This window comes from Vipera ursinii, assembly GCF_947247035.1.
Source record: "Vipera ursinii genome assembly, chromosome: 9".
Lineage (NCBI taxonomy): Eukaryota > Metazoa > Chordata > Lepidosauria > Squamata > Viperidae > Vipera > Vipera ursinii.
This window is the reverse complement of record NC_139523.1, coordinates 10062279-10087182: the sequence shown is the minus strand read 5'-3', so window position 1 is coordinate 10087182 and position 24904 is coordinate 10062279. Positions and strand designations below refer to the sequence as shown.

Sequence of the window (24904 nt, the reverse complement as noted above, 5' to 3'; positions counted from 1 at the left end):
CCACAATACTGCGCTTTTTTGGGCACAATTATACCGTAGTTGGTTGACTCTAGAAGATGCTGCAAAAGCTAACTGCAGAAATGGTGTCAGTCCAATTTCCACATTGTTTTGATATGAATGAGACACCTCTCCCTAAATTAAGAGTTAGAGGATGTACTAGCTAAGTGTGGAGTGTGGAGACCCACTGTATGGTAGATGTCAAGTTGCAAAAAGTCTGAGGTCTTCTGAGCAACAGGCCACCACAAGTTCATCCCAAAAAGGTGCTCGGATCAGACTGATCACTAGGTGGCATCAAAAGATGTTCAGCCTTGTACTTTGTTTCCTCCTCCTTTCACAGGTCCTCATTTTATTGAACAACTGGCATGGAAGGTCACTGAAGACTGTGAAGTCCTGCTGACTTGCAAAGTAAGCGCTTCTTTTCCCACAGTTGCACTTCACAAAACAAAACTACGTTTTACAATTTCAGATGCCTTCCGCGTTCGATCAAAGCCACGATGGATAGGAGTTTAATTACATGACTGATATTACAGTAGTCCTCAAGTTATGACTTTAATAGAGCCTGCCCATCACAGTCCTAACTTGTAACAGTCTTAAAGATGTGACCGAGACAAATTTCAGCAGTCATTAAATGAATCACCAGCGTTAATAAACAAACCAATGGTTTGTTAAGGGTGCATTTTTGCCAAAAACCGGAAGTAATTCCCGGACTTCGGCAAAATTGTCATAAAATGCAGTCATGTGACAATACCAAGCACTCTAAGTATGGTCACATGACTGCAGGGTGTGTGTGTGTGTTGAACATTAGAACTTCAAATCCAGCTGGTAAATACCAGGTCCATCATAACTTTGAATGATTGCCAAGTAACCAGTCATAAGTTGAGGGCTATCTGTTACAGTTCTGATTTTTACAATATCAGTTCCACCCGAGCCAAATTGGAAATGAGGTGGGTTGAGGCAGAATCATGAACAAGAGGTGGTCTATGGCACACATACTTTTTTCTCCCCAAGATGTAGGTGTTCCTCCAGTGAGTTTCCCATCCCAGGAATTTTTTTGGCCCTAGAAAGCAACTTCCGCAATATCTCAGCCAGGGTAAAATGCAGAAGGGAAAAAGGCTAAACTTCCTTCTTGGAGGTAGGAATGGTGAAGGACTTCATGCAAGGCAACTAAGCCTGGTCTCGTTTTGCAAATGGTATCTGCCGGACGCCACATGCTTCAAGATTTATAAATGCAGCCCACCCCAAAATTTAGTGAGCAAGCATACATCAAAATAAAGTATTCTTCCTTCCTTCCTTCCTTCCTTCCTTCCTTCCTTCCTTCCTTCCTTCCTTCCTTCCTTCCTTCCTTCCTTCCTCTCTCCTCCCTCTCTCCCTCCCTCCCTTTCTTTCATTAGGCATCAAACATGAAGAAGGATACTTCTTTTCAATGGTTCTTTGATAACAAAGCCCGCTCAGATGGTCAATATAATCCAAACACAGGAGCTGGGCTCCTACAGATTAAAAGGGTAAGTTTATCCTGAGTAACTGTTAATAATTAAATTAATAAAACGACATAGCAAAACAGGAAAGAAATGGAATGTCATAAATAAAAGAACAGAGCTGGAGTTTTGTTTTTTTGTTGTTTTTTTGTCGCTATAGCTTTTTCCAGTTTCATGCCACTTTAGACATTTAAATTCCACAGACAACACTATTTCCCCATTACTGTTACCCACAAAGGGGAGAAGGCATGGCTTCTCCCCCCCCCATCGTGGGTGTTTTAAAACATACTATAGAACCTAAGGGGTAAGCAATCCATAACTGGACAATATGTTTGTTAGGACCAAACAAAATAGCCGTAAAAGTGTAAAGGCTTTTGAATTCTGCACAATTCTTCATCAAGAGAAATGTTAGAAAAAGATAAAATGGGTAAGAAGCAAGAAACACCCCCCAAATTAGGGCTGTTTCTTTCTCTTTTTAAAAGAATAACAGACTTGGAAGGGACCATGGAGGTCATCTAGTCCAACCCCCTGCTCAGGCAGGAAACCCAATACCATTTCAAACAAATGGCTGTCCAATCTCGTCTTAAAAACCTCCAGTGTTGGAGCGCCCACAACTTCTGGAGGCAGGTTGTTCCACTGATTAATTGTTCTCACTGTCAGGAAATTTCTCCTTAGTTCTGGGTTGGATCTCTTCTTGGTAAGTTTCCAACTGCTACTTCTTGTCTGGCCCTTGGATGATTTGGAGAATAGATTAACCCCAACGTCTCTGTGACAGTTCCTCAAATATCGTCCCCATTAGTCCTTCTCTTTGTTAGAGTAGATATATCTAGTCCTCACAATTGTTCATCGTACAGTTACAGGGAATGGCAAAATGAGACTCTGACCCTCACTTGACCTATCTGTACCTATAGATATTGAACAATCTTTATTTTTTTAAAAAAATAAATTGATATGGTCATCCATCAATTGATATTTTCTGTGCAATTTCAAGATACTTCGTTTTCTAACCTGTACTTGCATTCACACAACATGCTACACTAACTAAAAAAAGGTGGGCCTCTTTGTGCTTTGTGTGTAAAGTAGGAACTCAGTCTTGTACACATAGTGTGAGCCAGGCCACCTCATTAAACCATTACATAGTTCATTCATTTGGTCATTGAGATATACGGGTGCACAGCTGCAACTGAGTTTTTCTAACCTGGATTTAGCCTTTAATGTGTTGTGTGAACCCAGACATCATCTCTATATTTTGCTAGATTACCAAAGCAGACAAAGGAGTCTACAAAGCTGTGGTTTCTGATGACCGCGGGCAAGACGTAACCCAACTTGATCTTACAAAAGAAGGTACAGTCCTTTATTCCTCACTGGCCAAAATATTAGTTGTTCATCAGAGTAGACTTCCCAAATCTGGTGCTTTGATGATGTTTTGTGCGATTCCCACCCAGTTTGGCCAAAAGAAAGCAGGAGAGTTTAAATTCAGCATGACAATCAGAAAGGAGAAAGTTAAGATAGAAGAAACATTTTCAAACACTCCTTTGCTTTGCACACTTAGGACCTCTATCTGTCATGGGGAAAATAGTTAAGAACTTTCCAGTTCACCACCAGTCAGCTAACCAGGACTGAGAATGACACCATGTGAATTCAGAGGCATATCCAAGTTTTTACTGATGTAACATTTTCATTAAACCATGCAGTGGGTAAGCAGTCTTTCAAAGAAGTTGGTCTGTTGGGGAGATCATTCCTGAGAGTCAGTAGGGTGTTGCAATTGGGATCTTTACATTAGCACCTACACAATCTTTAGCCCTGAAAGGATGAGGATCTCTTGGCTTAACCTTCCTTCAGAGATTGTCATTTGATTGTTGTGAATGTCCAGACAATGTGATCCCATCCAGTTCATGCCAGAAGTACTGCGTAAGGCGCTTCTGGGTTAAAAGGATTAACTGGTGACATCACTATTTCTCAGGGGATGTGCGTGAGGGAGCTGGAGCTGATGACGGGAGCTCACCCCGCCACACAGCAGCACTCGGGTCTCAAACGTGGGCTTGCTAACCTCCAACCCAGTATCCTAACCGTGTGAACCACTTACTCTTAACAATGTGTTGATGTAAAATATGGGAAAACTGGCTTTTTTAACCTGGATTTGAAAAAGGTTTGCCATAATGGAGTAGAAAGAATATATTATTATTATTATTATTATTGCATTCTGTTATTTATGTCACTGTTCACCGCCCTGAGTCCATACTAAGGACTCCTTAGGGAGAAGGGCGGTATACAAATCAAATAAATAAATAAATAAATAAATTATTTTTTGTTCATTTATTTAAAGTCTCAACTGCACTTGTCTAGGTTCCTGCCTCTAAACCAAGGGTGTCAAACTCAATTTCATTGAGGGCCGCATCAGCATTGCGGTTGCCCTCAGGGGGCCGGGTGGGCGTGGCCTACTGGGTGGGCATGGCTAGAGTGCGTATGGCCTACAGGGTGGGCATGGCCAGCTATATATTGTTTGCATCAAGGGTGCCTGTGGGGGCCTGGGCAGGAGTGGGACAGATCTGAGGGTCTCTGGCAGGAGGAGGGTCTCTGGGCCAGGGCCAAGGCAGTGGGGGCCGTTCCCTCACTGTTTCCAGAACGGCTTCATGGGCCGCATGAAACCACTTCGCGGGCCGGATCTGGCCCCCGGGCCTTGTGTTTGACATGTCTGCTCTAAACAGTAGAAAACCATGATGTTGATTTTTGGAAGTTGTGATTGGAAGGACCTCTGGGGTCAGGAACCACAAATATTCCTCAGGCTGGTCCTGCTCTAAATGAAATCTTTCCTTGTCATTCAATTGTCACTAATAAATTTCTAAGGATATTGGCGGAGCAGTGGGCTAATGCCTCCTTAAGTAACACCAGCTGCCTGCAATTAGTGCAGGTTCGCGTCCCACCAGGCTCAAGGTTGACTCAGCCTTCCATCCTTCCGAGGTAGGTAAAATGAGGACCCAGATTGTTGGGGGCAATAAGCTGACTTTGTAATAATACCGCTGGGGGGGGCCCGAAAGCCCTAATAAGCAGGCATATACATAGAATGAAGGCTATTCCTAAGCACATTGGTTTGTGCTTAAATTGTAAGCCGCCCTGAGTCTTCGGAGAAGGGCGGGATATAAATGGAATTAAAATAAAAAATTAAAAAAATAAAATAACTTTAGCCAGGACACAGCTAAACATTATCTACAATGGCTTGCTTGAGATATGGTGCTGTTCTTTACTATTATGTGATGCATTCTCTTTTACAGCATTTGACGATATCCTCAAGGAGCTGGCCAGAATCAGTAGTAAGTTGCTGATCTTCATACCCTGTTCTGGTGGCATTTATTGTACCCAAGGCACAAGAGATAGGATTCCCCTTCCATAATGTGGCCTTCTTTGGACTTCCCTTTGGATTTGGACCTCCATTCTCATCAATCCCAGGCAGCCAAGGATTATGGGAAATAGATTCAAAACATGCGGAGGGCCCTTGGATTCCTATCCTTGCTGTAAAGAAATAGAATTAGTTTATCAGGGGTGGCCTCATTGTCTTTCTGAAATCTTACCGACTGGGTAACTTTGGGTCACACCTCCCCCCCCCTCTCTCTCTCTCTCTCTCTCTCTCTCTCTCTCTCTCTGACTTTTTTGTTTAGTTCTATCTGCATCTCCTTTGAAAGTGCAGCCGACTGTAGAAGGTATCAAGATCTACAGTGAAGTAAAGTACTACACAGATGCCATGAAGGCCACCTGGTACCACAAGTATGTGCTTTAATCTCGTGACTGTAAATTTGCAGGGTAAGGTGTTCTTATGGGGCAGACAGAAGATGCAAAGGCATAAGCTAAGCTTAAGGAGACAAATGCCCACCCAGACTTGGCCAGGACCCTCCCTTTTTGTGGGGTCTCTTTTCTCCTCCCTCCTCAACATCCCGTAATTCATCCAGGAAACCTTCAGCCTTGCAAGGTTATTTGCTCCAACTGAGCAGGACAATGAAGATTCATCTGATTCAGGTTCTTAATACTATTTTGCTCCAGAGCTAATAGTAACTACAGATCGTCTGCCCATGATTTTGTGGTGGAATGTAGTCTGGATTCCCAGGAGGGAGGGGGCCACATTCCAGAGGAGCAAGAGACAGAAAAGTTTAGATAGCTTGGTTGATAGGGAAAGGGTCAAGATTGCTCCTTCCTAGTAATTCTCAGAGTCTTTAATGACACAAGTAGTTGCTTTAGTTTGGCAAGATTTCTGCCTATAGGTGAGGAACAATAAAAAAAATCTTAGAAGTAACCCTGTGTGTTTTTCTTGGTTTTTGGAGCTTGACAGGTTTAGAGCACAGGTGAAATAACCACAGTCTACCTGTGGCTCATGGTGGCCTGCCTTGGGACAGCGGCACCTCAGGTGGTTAGGACACTGAGTCAAAAGACCATTGGAGGTCGACAGCTCGGTAGTTTAAAACCCCAGAGCAAGCGACATGGCGGAATGAGCTCCCATCAATTTGCCCCAGTTCCTGCCCATCTAGCAGTTTGAAAGCATGCAAATGCAAGTAGATAAATAGGTACCACTTCAATGGGAAAATCAGGTACATGAAAGGAACCCTCTCGAGCATCCCCTGGGCAATGGTGATGGCCACCAGCTAATTCTTTCAACCCAGAAGCACCTTGGTAGACAGCTTTGTAAGGCAACCATCATTAAGAAGTTTATAGCATAACAATAAACCCAAAAATGAAAGAGAGATATTGTTTAGAGCAGGGATATCCAATCCTGGCAAGTTGAAGACTTGTAGACTTCAGCTCACAAAATTCCACAGCCAGTTGAAGTCCCCAGGTCTTAAAAGTTGCCAAGGTTATGTAATTATGATTTGGAGGCTGTATATTAATTGACGACCTAATCTCCTGCTGTGCCTTCAGTGACAAGCGTCTGGAAGGAGGAGATCATTTGAAAGTAGGAACAACCATGGACCAGGTTTGGCTGCACATCCTTGATCCCAAGGAGTCCGACCGAGGCAAATATAGCCTGGACCTCACTGATGGGAAAGAGATGCGCAAATTGACAACGGACCTATCTGGGAAAGGTAAAAACCCCATCACCTTCTAGCACTGATGATGTTACCCCGCAAGGTAATCAAACGTCTTCAAGAAAACCACAAAGCTGAGAGAGAGCACAAGGACCGTACATTATAGACTTCTCAAGAGAGCAAGGTCTTTGCATAACCCAGGGGTCTCCAAACTTGGCAACTGGAAGACTTGAGGACTTCAACTCCCAGAATTCCTCAGCCAGCCATGCTGGCTGAGGAATTCTGGGAGTTGAAGTCCTCAAGTCTTCCAGTTGCCAGGTTTGGAGACCCCTGGCATAACCCATCCAAAACATTGGTGCCACTTGGGATTGATTTGTTCTAGTTTCCATCTGTTTGTTATTCTCAGGCATGTGTTTCCCTTTCACTCTTTTATATAGGAAGTCCATGACTTACAACGGTTCATTTAATGACCGTTTGAAGTTACAACAGCACTGAAAGAAGTGACTTATGACCATTGCAGCATCCCCATGGTCATGTGATCAAAATTCAAAAGCTTGGCAACTGACTCATATTTATGACAGTTGCAGTGTCCCGGGGTCACGTGATCCCCTTTTGCAACCTTCTGACAATGGGGAAGCCAGATTCACTTAACAATTGTGTTACTAACTTAAGAACTGTAGTGATTCACTTAAGAACTGTGGCAAGGAAGGTTGTAAAATGGGCCAAAGTTCAGTTATCAAACGTCTCACTTAGCAACAGCAATTTTCAGCTCAATTGTGCTTGTAAGTCAAGGAATACCTGTATTAATTTTGATTTTAATTTCTAATGATATATTTTATTTTATTTTCAATACAAATTCCCCTGACAGTTTGTGTGAGGACTTGAGTGCTTCTGTTTGAGACTATAATAAAAAAAAACCTTTATTTTTCTATTATAATTCTGGGTTCTAATGGCAATTCCTATAAATGCATTAATATATAAAAATAGATGTTGACATGGAAACATTTTATTAGCTCTTTTTCCACACCGCATAGAGTTACCATTTCTTCAAGCCAACCCTTTTCTTGCTTGCTTGCTTTCTATAGCTTTCGATGATGCCCTCTCCGAACATCAAAGGCTGAAGTAAGTAGTGTGAGGTTGTGGCTCAGAGGGGGGATGGTTCTGCACAAGCAGTGGGCCAGCACGCTCGTCCACACAGCTCCACTTGCGCAAGCAGTTCCAAACAGGCCACAGGCCAGAACCAGGGGATTGGGTATCTCCGGCTGTAAGATCTGGTGGATGGATGCTTTGGCTAAGAAACCTGACACATGCAGTACTTGGGACTGTTGTGTAGCCAAAATGTAGTGACTCCAGGGCTGGGAGACGGGTCTTGCATTTAATCCTGCGGTTTCTTTGGTGAAATTTAGGTAAACACCGTATGTGACATAAAAACGCCTTTTGTTTTGCTTTCCTTGTAGGCAAGCGGCAGTTGTGGAGGAATGTGAGTATACAAAGATGCATCTTTTGTTGGGTTTTTTTGGTCTGTTGCATTCATGGGAGATGTGCTTGTTTGTTTGTTTGATATAGTCACCTACTCGCTCACAGCAACTCTAGGTGGCTTACAAACAGTAAAAACACAACATAGAAAAAAATGAAAATAGTAAAAAAAAAAAAAACCAATAACCCCACCCCACCCTGGGTAGCCTGGAGACAGTACACAAATAAAAAGGCAATGACTCAGTATGACTCAATTTACTTTGAATCCAAGGTGACTTTTCAAATCTGCTGCTTTTACAAACTTAGAAGCAGCACAAATCGAAAGGAAACAAATGTCCCGTCAAGAGCCGGGGATCTTCTCCGACAAAGATGCAACCTCCAAAGATGCTTGGAAAAACTCCTGGTTTGAATTTCACATTTCAAGCCGTTCCTTCCCATCTATCTAACCTGATCCTCAACGGAATAAATTTATTTACCACACACAACATCCTTCAACCAGTCAGTGAATTACCCAACGTCCTAGGTTCACACAAAACAGCAAATTGCAAAATAATCTGATGGGTTGGCTTAACGCAACATCCCCAGTTGCAAAGGAGCAGACTGAGTGAGATGAACATCACCCAGCTTAACATGTTGTGTGTAATGCAGCTACTCAGCTTGTAACTGAAGTACCTTGTACATAAAAAAACAAGCAAGAACTTTTCTAGAAAAGATTAGACAACCATTTGTGCTGGATAGTATAAGGATTCCTGCCATGGGCAGGGGAGTAGATAGACGATCTCCAAGGTCCCTTTCAGCCCTATGGTTATTATCAGATTCTTGTTTTGCCGTTGCATGAAACAGTCATAGAATTTAATAGATCCAAACTTTGGCCTCTGGAAAAAAAAATCTGCTGTTATTGAATTGTACACTGGTTCTGCTTAAAAGCTTCTAATAACATTTACTTGCTTCCAAGGTAATCTGCTCCATACCTTGATCTTAGCAACATAAGGCAGCCTGGACCAGTAACATGATTAACCTCTAAAGTATTTAGACATCCCCTGGCTAGAAAGTGGGAGACCATGAGTTCTAATCCCACCTTAGGTCCAAAGTCAGCTGAATGACTTTGGGACAGTCACTGTCTCTCAGCCCAACTCACCTTACAAGGTTGTTGTTGTGAGGAAAATAGGAGAAGGGAGGTGTGATGGATATGTTCGCTGCCCTGAGTTGTAAAAATAATAAAGGAGATAGATAGATAGATAGATAGATAGATAGATAGATAGATAGATAGATAGATAGATAGATAGATAGATAGATAATAGATAGATATATAGATGATAGATAGATAGATAGATAGATAGATAGATAGATAGATAGATAGATAGATAGATAGATAGATACCCCAAAAAGTGGGATTAAAAACTGAATAGCCAATCATCTATTCTCCCTCTGCAGTCCGTGCCAAAGTGGTTCGTGGCCTTCCAGATGTTGCAACCATCATGGAAAGTAAGGTAATGAATTGTCTTGGATCACCTCCAGCTGTGCGAGTGGGGAATAACTGCTGTGGGAACCCTGAATTATATAAGGGACTCTTGCATTACCATTGATACAGTATTAGCAACTGATAAGGCAGGCCTTGCAACATTCGATCTCTCTTCATGTGTGCCTTTGTGCAATCCTTCCAGGCCCCAGATTCATTGCACAACTCCAGGTGTTGTGCAATGAATGTTCTTCTTCCCCAGTGATCCTCAATGTTTCCATCAAGCACTTCCTGGTTCCCACAAGATCTGGTGTGAGAGCCATGACAACTCATGCAAGAATGCTGATGTGGCAATCTTGTACCATTGCAAACTTTCTAAAAAGAAATATCTATTTTTAATTTAATTTCTGGGAATTGTAGCTGCCCTTTGGGGGTTCATAAGAATACCCTAACATGGGGGCAAGAGGGACAGGGATCCTAGAGGGCATAAAGGGGCTGTCTGCCCATATGTTGGTACTGATGGGCACAGTCTTACCTGTCCTCTGGGTATATCTGCCTTGCCTAACTGCCTTGCCTTTCACTCACCAATCTGAAGTCCTACAATGAACCCTTTCTTTATTTCTAAAACAGACTTTGTGCTTAACTTGCATCATCTCTGGAGATCCTTACCCAGAAATCACCTGGTACAAGAATGAGAAGGTCATTACCTTCAAAGATCGGTACAAGATGGAAGTGAAGGGCACCGTGATCACAATAACCATTGAGAACGTCAACAGTGAGGACACTGGGAAGTTCAGCATCCTCGTCAAGAACAAGTGGGGCTCTGAAACTGGGAAGGTGACGGTCAGCGTCTACAAGCATGGGGAAGAACCTAAGGAGCTGAAAGATGAACCACCCTCTGTCTGAACCGCCCAGGTTCCCTTCTAAGGGCTTGGCCAGGTCCAGAAGGCATCACCCAATAGAAGAGGGTGGCCCTTCTTCATTGCAAGGAAAGACCCATCTCCCCATCTCCTACCCAACCGTTGCAGGACCGTAGGCTTATGATATTTATAGATATTTATAGAAGTCAGCCTCCAGCCCCATAGGAGGATTGGCATTAGGTCTCTTGGCTGCCTCTCAGTGTTTTTCAGTGCTTTCAAACATATATATATATACATATATCCTTTCTGGAGATATATCCAGGGCTTTTTTTCCTCATAGAACGCTCAGAACGGAGTTCTGGCACCTTTTTTGGATGGAACCTTGTAGGGTAGGCAAGGCGGGTTGTATAACATATGTGAGTTCCGGCACCTTTTTCTTTTACAAAAAAAGCACTGGATCTATCTATCTATCTCCAGAAAGGATATCAAGGGCCGGGCCAGTGAAGATATGGGTGTTACTTGTTTTAGCTCAAAACAAACAAACAGACCCGGTATGATGAGTTCATACATTTCAGTAAGCCAGGTGGGTTTTCACCCATTTATTGAATACAAGTAATCCTCAACCTACAGAAACTGTTTGGAGTTAAAATGGCACTGAAAAAGAGACTCATGACTGGTCCTCACCTTTATGGCTATTGCAGTTATGTGATCAAAACCCAGGCCCTTGGCAACAGGGATATATTTGTAACAGTTACAGCATCTGTCAGACCTGCCCCAGGTAGGTCCCTTAGGAAAGGGAGATGTCTTTCAGGGTGCTGGCACAACTGGTTCTGAGCTTCTCTGGTCTTGGGTCAAACTGTCATTCCCCTCCCCCCGTTTCCCATCACTTACTCATACATATTTATTGCCCATTTTCTCCTCCCCCATACACCTCCTCCCTCCCTCCCTCATAGCCTTTGATGGCACGATGCCAGCGAGGCGCCACGTCGAACATGGCAGACCTGATGGCATCCCAGGATCGTATGATCATCACTTGTGGCCTTCCCAGCTGGCTTCCGAGAAGAAAAGTCAGTGGAGGGGGTAGCTGGATTCATTTAACAACCGCATCATGCACTTAACAGCTGCATGATTTGCTTAACAACTGTGGCAAAAAGTTCATTAAAATTGGACGTGGCTCGCCTCACAACCACCTGGCTTAGCAATGGAAATTCTGATCCCAGTTGTGGTTGTAATTCGAGGACTGCCTGTAGGCCACAGCAGAAGGACTCACATGCTATACAGTGCGACGCTATTAAACAGGATGAAGTGTATATTTTGGAGTGTGATTCACATTCTTAAATCCAATGGGTGGGCCCAGGGGAGGGTTAAACTAGGTTCTGTTTCACATCGAACAATATTGAATTAAAGTTCAATTTACTGTAGTCAAATGATTAGTTTCCAGGTAATATTCAATCTATTTCCTTTTACGTGCAGAAACAATTATAAGTTGGTAATTACTATGGGAGAATGCTAAAAGTCATTTGCCCCAAGATTTCCAAGGGGTGCCTGTGGCCCATGGGCTCAAATCAAGGCCACCATGAATCATGATTTACAAAGCCCAGTTATTAGGTTCGTCTCAGAATCTAAATCAGAATAAAATATTTATGTGGTTGCTGCTTGCCATCTCCATGTTGCATAAAACCAGACACTGTGATTTATAAACCATGGTTTATGGCTTAGCACTATGAGCAAACCTAACTGATGTATCTTATTCAACAGAATACAATGGATCTGTTATGTGCTCCTGGCTACTTTCCTTCGTGGCCAGAGGCAAGCTCGCCTGACCAATAACCAGCCAAAACACAGTAAAGGCCTTTTCTTTCATTTATTGCAATAAGCTATCAAAGCTTGGTTCTCTCCAATGTTTCAACCCAAAATATTCCCTTTTTTATACAACCCTGTCCTGGCCAACACATCCCTTCTCTTTCCCCATTGGCTGAGGTACTACGGGGTTGCACTCTTTCTGTCTACTTCTAACACATTTCCTGCTAACAAATTAAATCATATTCACATGTTCAACAATAATAAGAAAAAAATAGACTTATTTAAATGGTTATTTTGAACTCTGTGGATATTTATGGCCCCCCTTTTTTAGGACTTCTTATTCTGTTTTCAATTCAGTATGCCTTTCCTCTTATGCAGTGGTGGGATTCAAATAGGTGAACAACCAGTTCTCTGTGTGGATGCCGCTTCCAGAAATTCATTCTGGGCCTGGGCAACAAAAAATTAGCTACCGGTTCTGCCGAACTGGTGCCAACTGGCTGAATCCCACCACTGCTCTTATCTCATTCAGCTGGTTTTCCTGTTTTTCAATTCAATATGCCTTTCCTGGCTAGCCATTTCCTCTTACAGCTATCTTTTAATAGTTTGTCCTCTTCCTTTTCTCACTCTTAAGCTAATTTTTGTCTACATGTTTATCTTATTTCCTCCCTTGATGCTCTCCTTTCCTGGTTCCCGTCTATTATAACCTTTTTTCTCCACTCGGTAAGTTTCCACTGCAGCAAATTCCATTTTAAATTTCCCTTTCAATATTAAATTTTGAAGACTTTTCCTTTACTTCGATCAGATCCAATCTCATGAACAAAGGCAAACATACGTCTCCCAGGATAATGTTGCAGGATCCAATCTGGGTTGGTCACTGGGATAAGAGGTTTAGTCTTTTGAACTCATGCTAGAGTCCATCCTCAGGAAACTTCTCTCTGCCAGAATGTGGGCTTTGGACTAAATATTAATAAATAAATAAATAATAAATAAATAAATAAACCTTTATTGTCAAAGTACAACATGTGTACATTGAGATTAGCTGAGCCTCCCCCCCCCCCCGTGCTCTCTCCCCCCAACACACAGTGAGCTCCATCATGAGTTCAAAAGCTCAGAAGACTAAACCTCTGGTCCCGGTGACCAATCCAGATTGGATCCTGCAACATTATCCTGAGAGACATATACTTGCTTTCATTTATGAGAATACAATGGAAATAAACCATACCTTAGGATGATGTGTGAATGGAATCACTCAGGCCTAGCTTGAGACTGCAAATATTCACAGATATTTTCTTAGACTTAGATTCAATGATTTCCTGGCACTACTATATCTTTGCTGACTTGCTCTACCGTTTGCTAAATAAATAGTTGGATTTGGACAGTATGATTACGCTTGTATTTATTTAAGAAATATACATGGCTCCAGCACTGAGCAGCTTACAAAAAAAAAACAACAACCCAGAAATAAATAATGATGGCATTTTGCAGTGGCACCTACATTTTTCAGTGAGACACTCCATCCAAAGTGTGACTGCTGGATGAACGGAGGTTCCCAAGACCCTGATTTCCTGCAAGAAAAAGTGTGCACATTGATGCTCCCTCTCTCCCCATTACATGCATCCAGCAGATCTTTGAAAAGATTAGCTTAAATTTTAGCTTCCCAAGGTCAGGACAGGAAGAAACAGTGCTGTTGAGTAAAGGTGCTGAAAGTCACTGAACTCTTTGGCATTTCAACTCAGTGCGCCCCCATTGCAGCCCAGGTCAGAGTATTTGCTAGCATGGATGAAACACCGAGAAAGGATCACCCATGACAAGTTGCAAATATGGATTAATAGACCACAACTTACTTACTTCCTTCCTTCCTTCCTTCCTTCCTTCCTTCCTTCCTTCCTTCCTTCCTTCCTTCCTTCCACAAATTTATATAGCCACCCAAGCTGGCTCCAGGCAGCTTATAACATTTTAAAAAATATTAAGCTAATTGTTGGCTAAGGTTAGGGTACCCGGTGTTAAGAACCCAATATCCACACGGGATTGAAGAAAGATAAAACTCTTTATTTCTATACAGAAGAAGAAAAGGTGTTAATTGCTCGTTGTTTTCTAAGTATTCTCACAGAAAAGAAATGGAAAGTCAGAAGAATGTTGGCTGATTTTACAGTAGTATCATGGATATCTAGAAAGTTGGCTGAAGTGGCTCAGCTATGACCAGGTACAAATTGAGTAATGCCCTGTCAAATAAGGTTGCTCCATATTGATCCTGCTGAAGTTACTGAACATTTGTGTCTAGCTGATGAGTCATCACTATGATTTGTCTCTTAGCCAGAATGCTTAAGCATCAGCTGCCAGGTCTTTCATGCCTTTCTCTTCCTCTACCTTGCACAAATCTACCAATAATTGCAGACTTGACAGTTGCAATTGCCATCCTGAAAGAATGAGGCACTTCTGTGAATTGAACCCAGTTTCAAAGATGTCCACACTGCATTCATGGGGGGAGGGGGAAATTGAAACTGTTGCACTGCTATTCTCTATAATTTATTTTCCCCATTTTACCTCACTACACCACAGCCCTTGAATTTTCTAGTGGTCTCTTCAAATACTCTTCAAGTACTAGTACAGGGGTCATCAAACTTGGCAACTTTAAGACTTATGGACTTCAACTCCCAGAATTCCTCAGCCAGCCCTGGCTGGCTGAAGAATTCTGGGAGTTGAAGTCCATAAGTCTTAAAGTTGCCAAGTTTGAAGACCACTGCACTAGAAGAATACCAGTTTAGTATAGTTCCCACAAATGTACAACTGAACAAAGGTTAATTGCTCCTTGAGCCTGCTGGGTGATCATTCCTAGGATGGGTGAAGGAGATCTTCTGTTTGATTTGTTCTTCTGTTGGAGAATAAAACTTTGTGTCCTAGACCAGTGGCCCCCAACCTTTTGGGCACCATGGACTGTGAAGAGAGGTTTTTCTGTGGACCAGAGGCAGCATGGTTTCACATGACATGGATCGCTGCTGTTGGGGTTGGGGGACAACTAGTGGCTCCCTTTGATGGAGCCAGTTATCTTAAACAAGGAGTATCCAACCTTGACAATTTTAAGACTTGTGGACTTCAACTCCCAGAATTCTCCAATCACGCTGGCAAGTTGAAATCCATAAGTCTTACAGTTGCCAAGGTTGGATACACCTGTCCTAAACTGAGGAGGAAGCTGACTTTAAAGGCAAGTCAGACAGATGGAACAAAGGCAGTTAGATATCTATATGACTTCTTAGTTTTATATGGTGTTTATACAACAGGCTTCACATTACCAAATTAATCAGTTTTCCATTTTGCACAATGCTTGGTGTTAACCAGATAGATTGGATTCATGGAACCCTCCTAAGCAGAAAAAATAAACTAAGGTTAAAACAAACCAAGCATAGCACTGTGTAAGTAAGGGTTCAGTGTGAGCATGTTGTGTGGCAGTACTTTGACAGCTACTTTAAGAAAAGTGTGAATGAAATAACCCCATCCAGGAAATATTGTTTTGTAGTAACCTTTTTTTCCTCTAGTAGCTAAGTTCACACATCATCTACACCATGTTGATACAGCCATGGTTTCTTTCATAATCACAATTGCTAAACGTTGTGATATACTTTACAAACTGCCATGGCTGAGTTCATGCCTGCTTAATAAGAACCCATCTAACCACATTATTGTTTAATTTGTTCTTGGGTTCAGCTGAATGTTTTTTATTTACTCTCTCAATTGGGGTTTATTCGATAAGCCATACTTAAGCATTATGAATGCATAAGTTTGGCTTATTGGAAAGCTCAGCATTATGAATAAACCCAGTCAGACACTTAATCCCTATTTTTCCTCACAGTCCTGATGGCCCGTTTAATTTAACCTGATATTGACATCTTATTCAGGTTTCACCTGTTGATATGCTTATACTCTGAATTAATTCAACTCTTGATAAATGTGATTCTATGGGATTTAGCCAATGTGACCAACCATTAATTAATTAATTCACAAGATAAACAAGGCAAAGAGCTGCTTTTTCAGGGACAGAAATATGGGTAAGCTTCAATCCGAAATAGAAATAGACTGATGTGGTTTTCAAATATAAAATTTAGAAGTAGAAGTAAGAGGGGGTTTTTCCTTACAGACGATAACTTGAACTTGACCAAGGAATTTAGCAAATTCTGCCAAAGCTTTTTCTGGCATGATGAACGAGAGGTTACTCTCACAAAGTACAAATGGAAGATTAATGATTGATGGCTCAAGAGTGCACAGCTCCGATTTGGGCAGGGCAAAGGATTTCACTCCTGTATAAATGCAGCCAGTGCCAGGAGATGCCCCACTGGCCTTTCCCAATTAGAAGCATCCAGCGGCATTGCCAATATGGCATTTGATGGTACCTGGCAAGTCTACACCCAAGAAAAGTATGAAGACTTCCTGAAAGCAATTGGTAAGCTACAGGCATTTTTCCCCAAAACGAACAGGATCTCTGAAGCAGAATCTGAGCTTTTTAGTGGAGACCAGATTTCATCTTGTTCTCTGGGGAAGAGGAAAACTGGAAAGCTAAGCAACTTACAATGAGGAGCAAAAGAGTTGTTTAGGGTAGCCCTACAGTACAGTTACTCAAACTCAAGGAGGAAGGACTGGTCCTTACCTGTAGCTAGATAGCGTTTCTCAACTTTGGCAATTTTAAGATGTGTGGACTTGGCTGTCTGGGAAACTCTAGGAGTTGAAGACCCTGTCTAAAAATGGTCAAAATTGGGAAACACTGGGCTGAAGGATATGAATGAGGGTACAATTTTGTTAAATCTGGGATGGAAAGTCTAAGAAGTTATGGCTACAATTTTAGTTATTTACAGTGGTGTCCATAGAATGTCCAAACATGTAAAATGGCATCAAGACAATGCAATCAAAACCTTGCCCATGTTTTAGGTGCTTTGCACAAATAAAACCCTTACATTCCTTTGTGATCATAGGAGGTGTTTTTAACTCCACCTTGAGAATACCTCTGAATATTTGGATTTAGTAGAGTAAACATCCCCCTGGGAGCCAGTTTCGTTTAGCAGTAAAGAGGCTGGATGTGGAACAGGAAACTGAAGTTCTAGTTATGTTTAGTCATAGAAACCAACTAAGTGACCTTGGGCCAGTCCTTCTCTTTCAGCCCTAGAAAGATGGCAACAGCTAACTACTTTCAAAATGTCACCAAAAACTAGTCAAAGGGCTGTACACACCTACACTATTCTACCTTCTTCATTTTTAAACATCTCATGAACTCTAACAGAATAACCAAGCTTCAGTGTATGGCCTCTATTTGCCCTGGCTATGCTGTATAGGGCAGAGGTGTCCAACCTTAGCAACTTTAAGACTTGTGGACTTAATTCCCCAACCATTTCAACTGCTCTTTTCCTGCAAACCTCATAATCTTTATTTTTTAACAAAGATAGTGTGATTCTTCATCTGACACAGAATTCATGTATAGAAGCTGTCATTAAGGGGAGTGCTGGGGATAGCACTGGTTAATTGGCATTACCAGATGAGCAGAAGAAGACTATAAGCTCCATAACCTGTCTTAAAAGTTTGAACAACTACCAAAGGAGAGGAGTTTGAAGGAGTCATTTAGAGCAATGTTTCTCAACCTTGGCAATCTTCAGATTTGTGGACTTCAGCTCCAAGTATTTCCTGGCCAACAGTTAACTGGTGACTTCTAAAGATGTCCCTGCAGCATTATTGGCAATAAAATGGAAGTATTGCACTGCTCTCCTCTGAGATTCTCACCACCGTCCAGACATTTCATATAAGTCTGGTCTACAGTTCTTGAATTTTCTGGTGGTCTCCTATTCAAGTATCGGAAGAATGCTGAGGACCAGTTTGATGTACTGATTAAGGAATATGGGAATTCTCAGGGTTGAATTCCACACATTTTGAAGTTTCCCCAGTTGAGAAATACTGATTTACAGCGCTTATTTTTAAAGTCTAAGATGCTCAAAGGCTCAATGATCTTCTACATAGACCCACGCATTTTCTCTCTCTGCATGCTGTATCTATGTGATGGTTTTCCTCCACACCTGAAATCCACATCGAAAGGGTGTAGGGAGAAACCGCAAATACTGAAAAAGCTCTTGAAATTATGTATTCACAGATGACTTTTCCCTTCATTGAATAAAAAATCTTTATCTGCCACGTTATTTGGCATGAACTCACCTTGAAATGTGTCATTTGACCCTGTGGTCCTCCATGCCTTTCCCAACCTCTCAGCCCTTTGTCTTGTCCAACACCGCTTTTTTTAAATCCTCTGCATCTATGACCATTAATTTCAGAGTCTGTGGGTTCAGAAATTACATTTTCTTTCCCATCTTCCTCAGCCCTGTCAGATGATATCATTAAAACTGCCAAAGACATTAAGCCCATTACTGAAATCCATCAGACTGGGAATACTTTTGTGATCACCTCGAAAACCCCCAACAAATCTGTTACAAACACATTCATGCTGGGAAAAGAAGCAGAAATGACTACCATGGATGGAAAAAAAGTCAAGGTGAGCCAGACTCAACTATTTTACATTTTGCTGTATGCTGCCCAGAGTCCCTCTCTGAGAGAGATGGTCAGTTAAAAAATATGAAAAATGAATGAATGAATGAATGAATGAATGAATGAATGAACAAATGTCTCCTTGCCTTGCAAATCTTAAGGCTACCCATGAAGACTCCAAATCTGAAAGCGGCCATCTTAGTTTTTTTATGATTTTTCTGGACAGACTCTAGGAAATGTCTATGGAGATTCTCGATCATCCAGGTCATGGTCAAAGGCACTTTTCCCAAAAGATACCTGGACTTCCTTGCTTTTTTCTTTTGGAAATATTTTGTGTCTTTTCCAAGTTAGAACTGAAAGAACTTCTTGGATGTGAAGCAAAATGTTTTCAAAGGAAAAAAAAAATCAAGGAAGTTCAGTTGGTTTTTGGAAAAAGCAGTTTGGGGACGAATGCAGGAAATCTTTCCTACTGAAATCTATGGCAAAATATCTCTGCATTTTATTAACAAGATTGTGACTGCAGCACAATTCTCTTTTTTCCCATCGATTTTTTTATAACATTATCTTTACAGCTTTTGGTGGCTTGGACCTAATTGTTGTCAGCCATCTACATGTTTCTTGCTGTTTGATCCATGTTCAGTAATGGTTTCATTGTTTTACAGTGCACCGTAAATCTCACTGATGGAAAATTAATAGCCAAGTCAGACAAATTCACCCACGAGCAACAAATTGTAGGCAGTGAAATGGTGGAGGTAAGTCAATGTTCATAGTTTATAGTTTAACAAAAAATTAATTTCCCCCAGGAAGGTAAGGTAAGAAGTTGATTCAATTGCCTGTGGTTCGCTGACACAGCCATAGAGAATATGGAACCACAGTTTCTTCAATTAACCCAGTTCTCTCAGTCTGCATGATATACAAGCTGAGATTTTATCACACACTAGGCTAAAATGTGCTGGAGGACAATGGCAACACTCTCTTGCACCTGCAGGAAAAATGAAGTCAATCCAAACTGTTCATTGGAAGCACAAATTGTAAAGCTAAAACTTAGGTCACCGTTTCTCAACCATGGCAACTTTAAGACCTGTGTACTTCAACTCCCAGAATTACGGGAGTTGAAGTACACAGGTCTTAAAGTTTGCCATGGTTGGAAAACTCTGGCTTAGATGTTACAGATACATAATGCAAGTCAAAGAATTGCTGGTGATTGTGAATTGGAAAAATCAAATGCAATTTTAAAAAATGGCTAAATTCTGTCCCCAAACAGACCAGATCAGGAAGGCTAAAATTACCTGCATTGACATTGGCTATAATGACAGAATCTTGCAAGTCCACTAATACCATTTTACAAAGCTTTGGTAAGGCCACACCTGGAATACTGCATCTAGTTTTGGTCACCACAATGTAAAAAAGATGTTGAGACTCTAGAAAGAGTGCAGTGAAGAGCAACAAAGATGATTAGGGGATTGGAGGCTAAAACATATAGGGAACAGTTGCTGGAATCTGGTATGTGTAGTTTAACAAAGAGAAGGGTGAGGGGTGACATGATAGCAGTCTTCCAATATCTCGGGCTGCCACAAAGAAGAGGGAGTCAAGCTATTCTCCAAAGCGCCTGAAGGCAGGACAAGAAGCAACAGATGGAAACTGACCAAAGAGAGAGGCAACCTGGAACTAAGGAGAAACTTCCTGACAGTTAGAACAATTAACCAGTGGAACCACCTGCCTCCAGATGCGGTGAATGCTCCAACACTGGAAGTTTTTAAGAAGAGACTGGACAGCCATTTGTCCGAAATGATATAGGGTTTCCTGCCTGAGCAGGGGGTTGGACTAGAGGACCTCCAAGGTCCCTTTATTATTATTGTTGTTGTTGTTGTTGTTGTTCCATTCTACCCCTGGCTTCTTCATTTTAATGAAACAGGGAAGCATCTGCCACGGTCACTTGCAGATAAAATCCTGTTCTTCTGGATTTAGAATAGTTCCCCTCCCTTTTGTTTGGCTAATCATTCTTGCAGATTTCCTGCAAAGTAAACTTCTTATTCTTTACGCTCAAGCATGCAAGAAAACTGCATGGTGTATTCACACAGGCATCAGGAGCTGAGGTCAACTTAAAGGAATTTACTAGCTATAAAACAACCAACCACCATTAATTGTAAATTGTAACCTCCACCTATACAGGTGACCATCTCTTTTTTTCCCTTTTAATTAATCCAAGACAACCTCTAAGATAGGTAAAAATAGTGTTCAAAAGTAAAAGGGGTGGGGCACAAAAAAAACAACCCAGTGGAAACTAATTGTGGAGAGAACCAACCTAGAAATAAGGAGAAATTTCCTGACAATTAATCAGTGGAACAGCTTGCCTCCAGAAGTTGTGTGTGCTCCAGCACTGGAAGTTTTTAAGAAGAGACTGGACAGCCATTTGTCTGAAATGGTCTAGGGTTTCCTGCCTGAGCAGGGGGTTGGACTAGATGACCTCCAAGGTCCCTTCCAACTCTGTTATTCTGTTAAAAAAGAGAAAGAACAAAAGTAAAGATTTTTAGCATCTTATGTTTGTTTGATGTAAGAGGAAGGACCCTGGAGAAATTTTTGTTACTGAAACTAAGAAACAGAAATAAGGATAGAATTCTTAAATAAATAAAACCCTTGTGTTTTATCAACCAAGGCAGTTCTGTATCTTTTAAAATGCCATTGATTCAAAGGTATATTCATTTTTCTCCCAGTTCTCCCCTGCTGCAATTTGAAAGAGCTATACTTGTGATGAAATATATTTTGTCATGGCTGCAGAAAGCTTTACATTGGCTAATTACAAGTCATTTTAATTTCAAAGAGCCCTATTTTCATTTCTCTCCCACAGACGATCTCCTGCGGCTCAGCCTCATTCACACGAAGGAGCAAGAAGATTTAAAAAAAAAAAGGAGATGACTTTATTATTATTTTTGTAGGTGCTTTTGTACATGAGAAATAAAAAAAAATCCACTGTCCGTATCGGTTCAATGTTTCCTTTTATTCAAAAACAACAGAGTTTAGGATGACCAGGCATGTCCATTGATTCATTTTGATACAGTACTGAAGAAAAAGTAGTAAAAGGCTGGGGCAAGTGTATTTATTATTTTTATTTTAGCTTATTCATTTTGATACAATATGGAAGGAAAAAGCTGCAAAGGTGTATTTATTTATCATCTTATTAAATAATGTATTTATTTATTTATTTACATATTTAAATAATTGATGTGGCCACCACTCTCAGAATTGGGAGTGCAGTTGAGAGATAGCAACATCTGTAGCAAACCACAATGGCACAAAAAAGGACAGTCCCACATGCTGTGAGAACATCATACAAATACCACCGTTAAGTAGCTGCGTTGCAGCATCACATGTTAATCCATAAATCGCGGCACTTGAGAAATGTTGTCCTCACGTGGGTGTCCATCTTCTCCTTTCCCTTTGCACCGCAGATGGTCCAGAAATTATTTCACACAAAACTAGCCAGGTATACCTGCAAGGCTGTTGTTTAAAAAAGATAAGAAGGTGGAGCTTTGATGGCATCGTTGCAGCTTCACCTTCTTGGCCAGACCTTGAGGGTTCCTTCAGGAACAAAGATATCTCCATTCAGCCTTCTGTAGAGTAAACACGTCTTGATGACTTCGTTTCCAGGTGGGGCCTGTCAGAAACACACAGTCATACACACACACAGCATTCTTGTCCTTTCTCTACCACCTGAGTGATGTGGTTCAGGTCCATTCTTCTATTCATTTAGGACACAGGTTAAGAGTCTCCCGAATTTATTTACTTATTTTTAAGTTTTATTGATTTTCTAGTTTTACATTTAAATATTTAAAAAGCAACATGGCGGCTGAGTTAATCGATAATTCAATAACATACAAATATCTTTAGTACAAGCTTCAGACTACTACCTTAAATATTTCCTCTCTTTTCCCCTTAGTGTTTATTTTATTTATTTTATTTATTTTAATTCCATTTATATCCCGCCCTTCTCCGAAGACTCAGGGCGGCTTACAAGCTTAGCAGTAGCCTTCATTCTATGTATATGCCTGCTTATTAGGGCTTTCACACACACCCCAAGCGGCATTATTACAAAGTCAGCTTAATTGCCCCCAACAATCTGGGTCCTCATTTTACCTACCTCGGAAGGATGGAAGGCTGAGTCAACCTTGAGCCTGGTGGGACTCGAACCTGCACTAATTGCAGGCAGCTGGTGTTACTTAAGGAGGCATTAGCCCACTGCTCCACCAAGGCTCTTTTACTGTCTCCTGTTTAAACTAATACAATTCTTATTATATCAATCAAATAAAAATAACTTTCTTACATTTAATCAATCATTTTTAGTTTACACATAGGTTATTTATTCTTCTATTCGTTTAGGACACAGATTAAGAGTTTCCCGAATTTTATTAAGGGTCTCCAGCATCTTAGTCTTGGTCAGACACACAAGGACACATGAATGTTGTTCCCATGTGAAAGACCCTGCCTGCACATACAAGCAAGCTTAGAGACAAACTTAACACAAGGAATTTCAAATGGGGCAGTTGTGTTAGGAAATTCACATCTGGTCCTTTACACATTTCTAAGCAAGTGGGAGGGACACGTTGGCTCAGTGGGTTAGGACGCTGAGCTAGTCGATCAGATGGTTGGTTGTTTGGCGGGTCGAATCCCGAGTGCCGCGTAACAGAGTGAGCGCCTGTTACTCGTCCCAGCTTCTGCCAACCTAGCAGCTCGAAAGCACGTAAAAATGCAAGTAGAAAAATAGGGACCACTCCGGTGGGAAGGTAACAGCGTTCCGTGCGCCTTTGGCGTCTAGTCATGCCGGCCACATGACCATGGAGACGTCCTCGGACAAGCGCTGGCTCTTCGGCTTTGAAACGGAGATGAGCACCGGCCCCTAGAGTCAGAAACGACTAACACGCATGTGTTTACCTTTAAGCAAGTGGGACACCCCTGAAAGTTCTTGCAGAAGGTACATCTGTCCGGTGTCTTTCTGGTTTTGCATTCCATCACCCTGATCTCAACCCATGTTATCTGGTCAGTAGGCTTTTACAAGCCCTGGCATTCAGCTGGGGCTACTAAATGCCAGATTGGCTTGCATAAGGCCTCCTTCATCTGTGATTTAATGTACTACTGAGACCTGCCTGGGTCCAGAAGCAGAAGATGTGTTCCCCTTTGGGGAATGGGCCCAGCCATGTTTGGTGTGTACCATCAGCTTAGATTCCAGGCAGGGGTGGTGATAGGATCACTGTTATTTGAGAATCTCTTAAGACTTTCATGTGCGCCAGTCCATGGGTTGCCGGATATAAGGCACAGTCAGGAAAAGGAGGTCTTCTATGCTACCCATTCCCCAGGTAGAACCATTTCTGCTGCCCAGAAATGCCCACAGAAAGAGAGTTTAAAAAAAGAGGGCAGCAAAACAGCATAATCAAAGCCCCACTCTTTTTTTAAAAAAAAGTCTGTCATAACACCTGCTTCAGTTGCAGAGCAGCATTGAAAAAAGTGGCTTATGACCGTTTTTCACATTTACAACCATTGCAGCATCCCCATGGTCACCTGATCAAAACTGGGACACTTGGCAATGCAATGAGGGTTGTATTGTTCCAGGGTCAGCTTTTGTGACCTTCTGATAAGTAAAGTCAATGGAGAAGCCAGATTCACTTAACAACTGTGGCAAGAGATGTTGTAAAAAGGGGCAAAACTCACTTAACAAATGTTTCACTTAGCAACATAAATTTTGGGGTCAGTTGTGGTCCTTTGGCAGCTAGTGGTGCTGTGCAGGTTCTGAGGTTTTGCTTGATTAAAAAAATACAGGAAACCAGAAGTTGCCTTTAAGCTTTATGTTTTTATTCAGCTGAATAAAAGACAGAAGCCCCAGATGACAAGAAATCCTTGTATTTATTCTTTCTGATTACATAAGCAATCCATCCAGCAAATGTGACGCACATAAGACAAAAATTTCAGTGTCTGGCACACTATAGATAAGAAGGGAGAAAGCAGAAGTAGCTAAAAATGTTCCCTTTGGGGTGTTTCCCTGAAGACATCGTACGTTAGGACATGGGGCGTTTTCCTTGCTGTCTTTTCATGTCACTGCATCCAGGACTCTGCAAGTGCCCAAAGACAGCAGGGCCATCTGCACATATTCACAATTGATACTTCCTACGCGGTGGCTCAGTGAGTTAGGACGCTGAGCTTGTCAATAAGAAGGTTGGCAGTTTGGCGGGTTGAATCCCGAGTGCCGCGTAACAGAGTGAGTGCCTGTTACTCGTCCCCGCTTCTGCCAACCTAGCAGTTCGAAAGCACGTAAAA

General features: G+C 41.7%; 2 protein-coding genes across 2 annotated transcripts in view; both read left to right on the top strand.

Moving 5' to 3' along the window:
* MYOM3 (myomesin 3) overlaps positions 1–10328 on the top strand; it is a gene marked incomplete at its 3' end in the record, with an annotated part of 40121 nt that extends 29793 nt beyond the window's left edge. The window contains exons 27-36 of the mRNA XM_083370106.1: positions 338–405; positions 1392–1502; positions 2732–2819; positions 4748–4786; positions 5132–5237; positions 6381–6544; positions 7573–7609; positions 7945–7967; positions 9398–9453; positions 10053–10328. Of these exons, the coding sequence (XP_083226232.1) occupies positions 338–405; positions 1392–1502; positions 2732–2819; positions 4748–4786; positions 5132–5237; positions 6381–6544; positions 7573–7609; positions 7945–7967; positions 9398–9453; positions 10053–10328 (968 nt within the window). The remainder of the gene's footprint in view (positions 1–337; positions 406–1391; positions 1503–2731; positions 2820–4747; positions 4787–5131; positions 5238–6380; positions 6545–7572; positions 7610–7944; positions 7968–9397; positions 9454–10052) is intronic.
* A 6125-nt stretch (positions 10329–16453) lies between these two features.
* On the top strand, positions 16454–21497 carry LOC310644209 (fatty acid-binding protein, liver; the record flags this gene model as incomplete). Its single annotated transcript, XM_083369019.1, has 4 exons — positions 16454–16520; positions 18433–18605; positions 19261–19350; positions 21447–21497. The coding sequence occupies 4 exons, from the start codon at positions 16454–16456 to the stop codon at positions 21495–21497; spliced, it is 381 nt and encodes a 126-aa protein (XP_083225145.1).
* Between the last annotated feature and the right edge of the window lie 3407 nt (positions 21498–24904).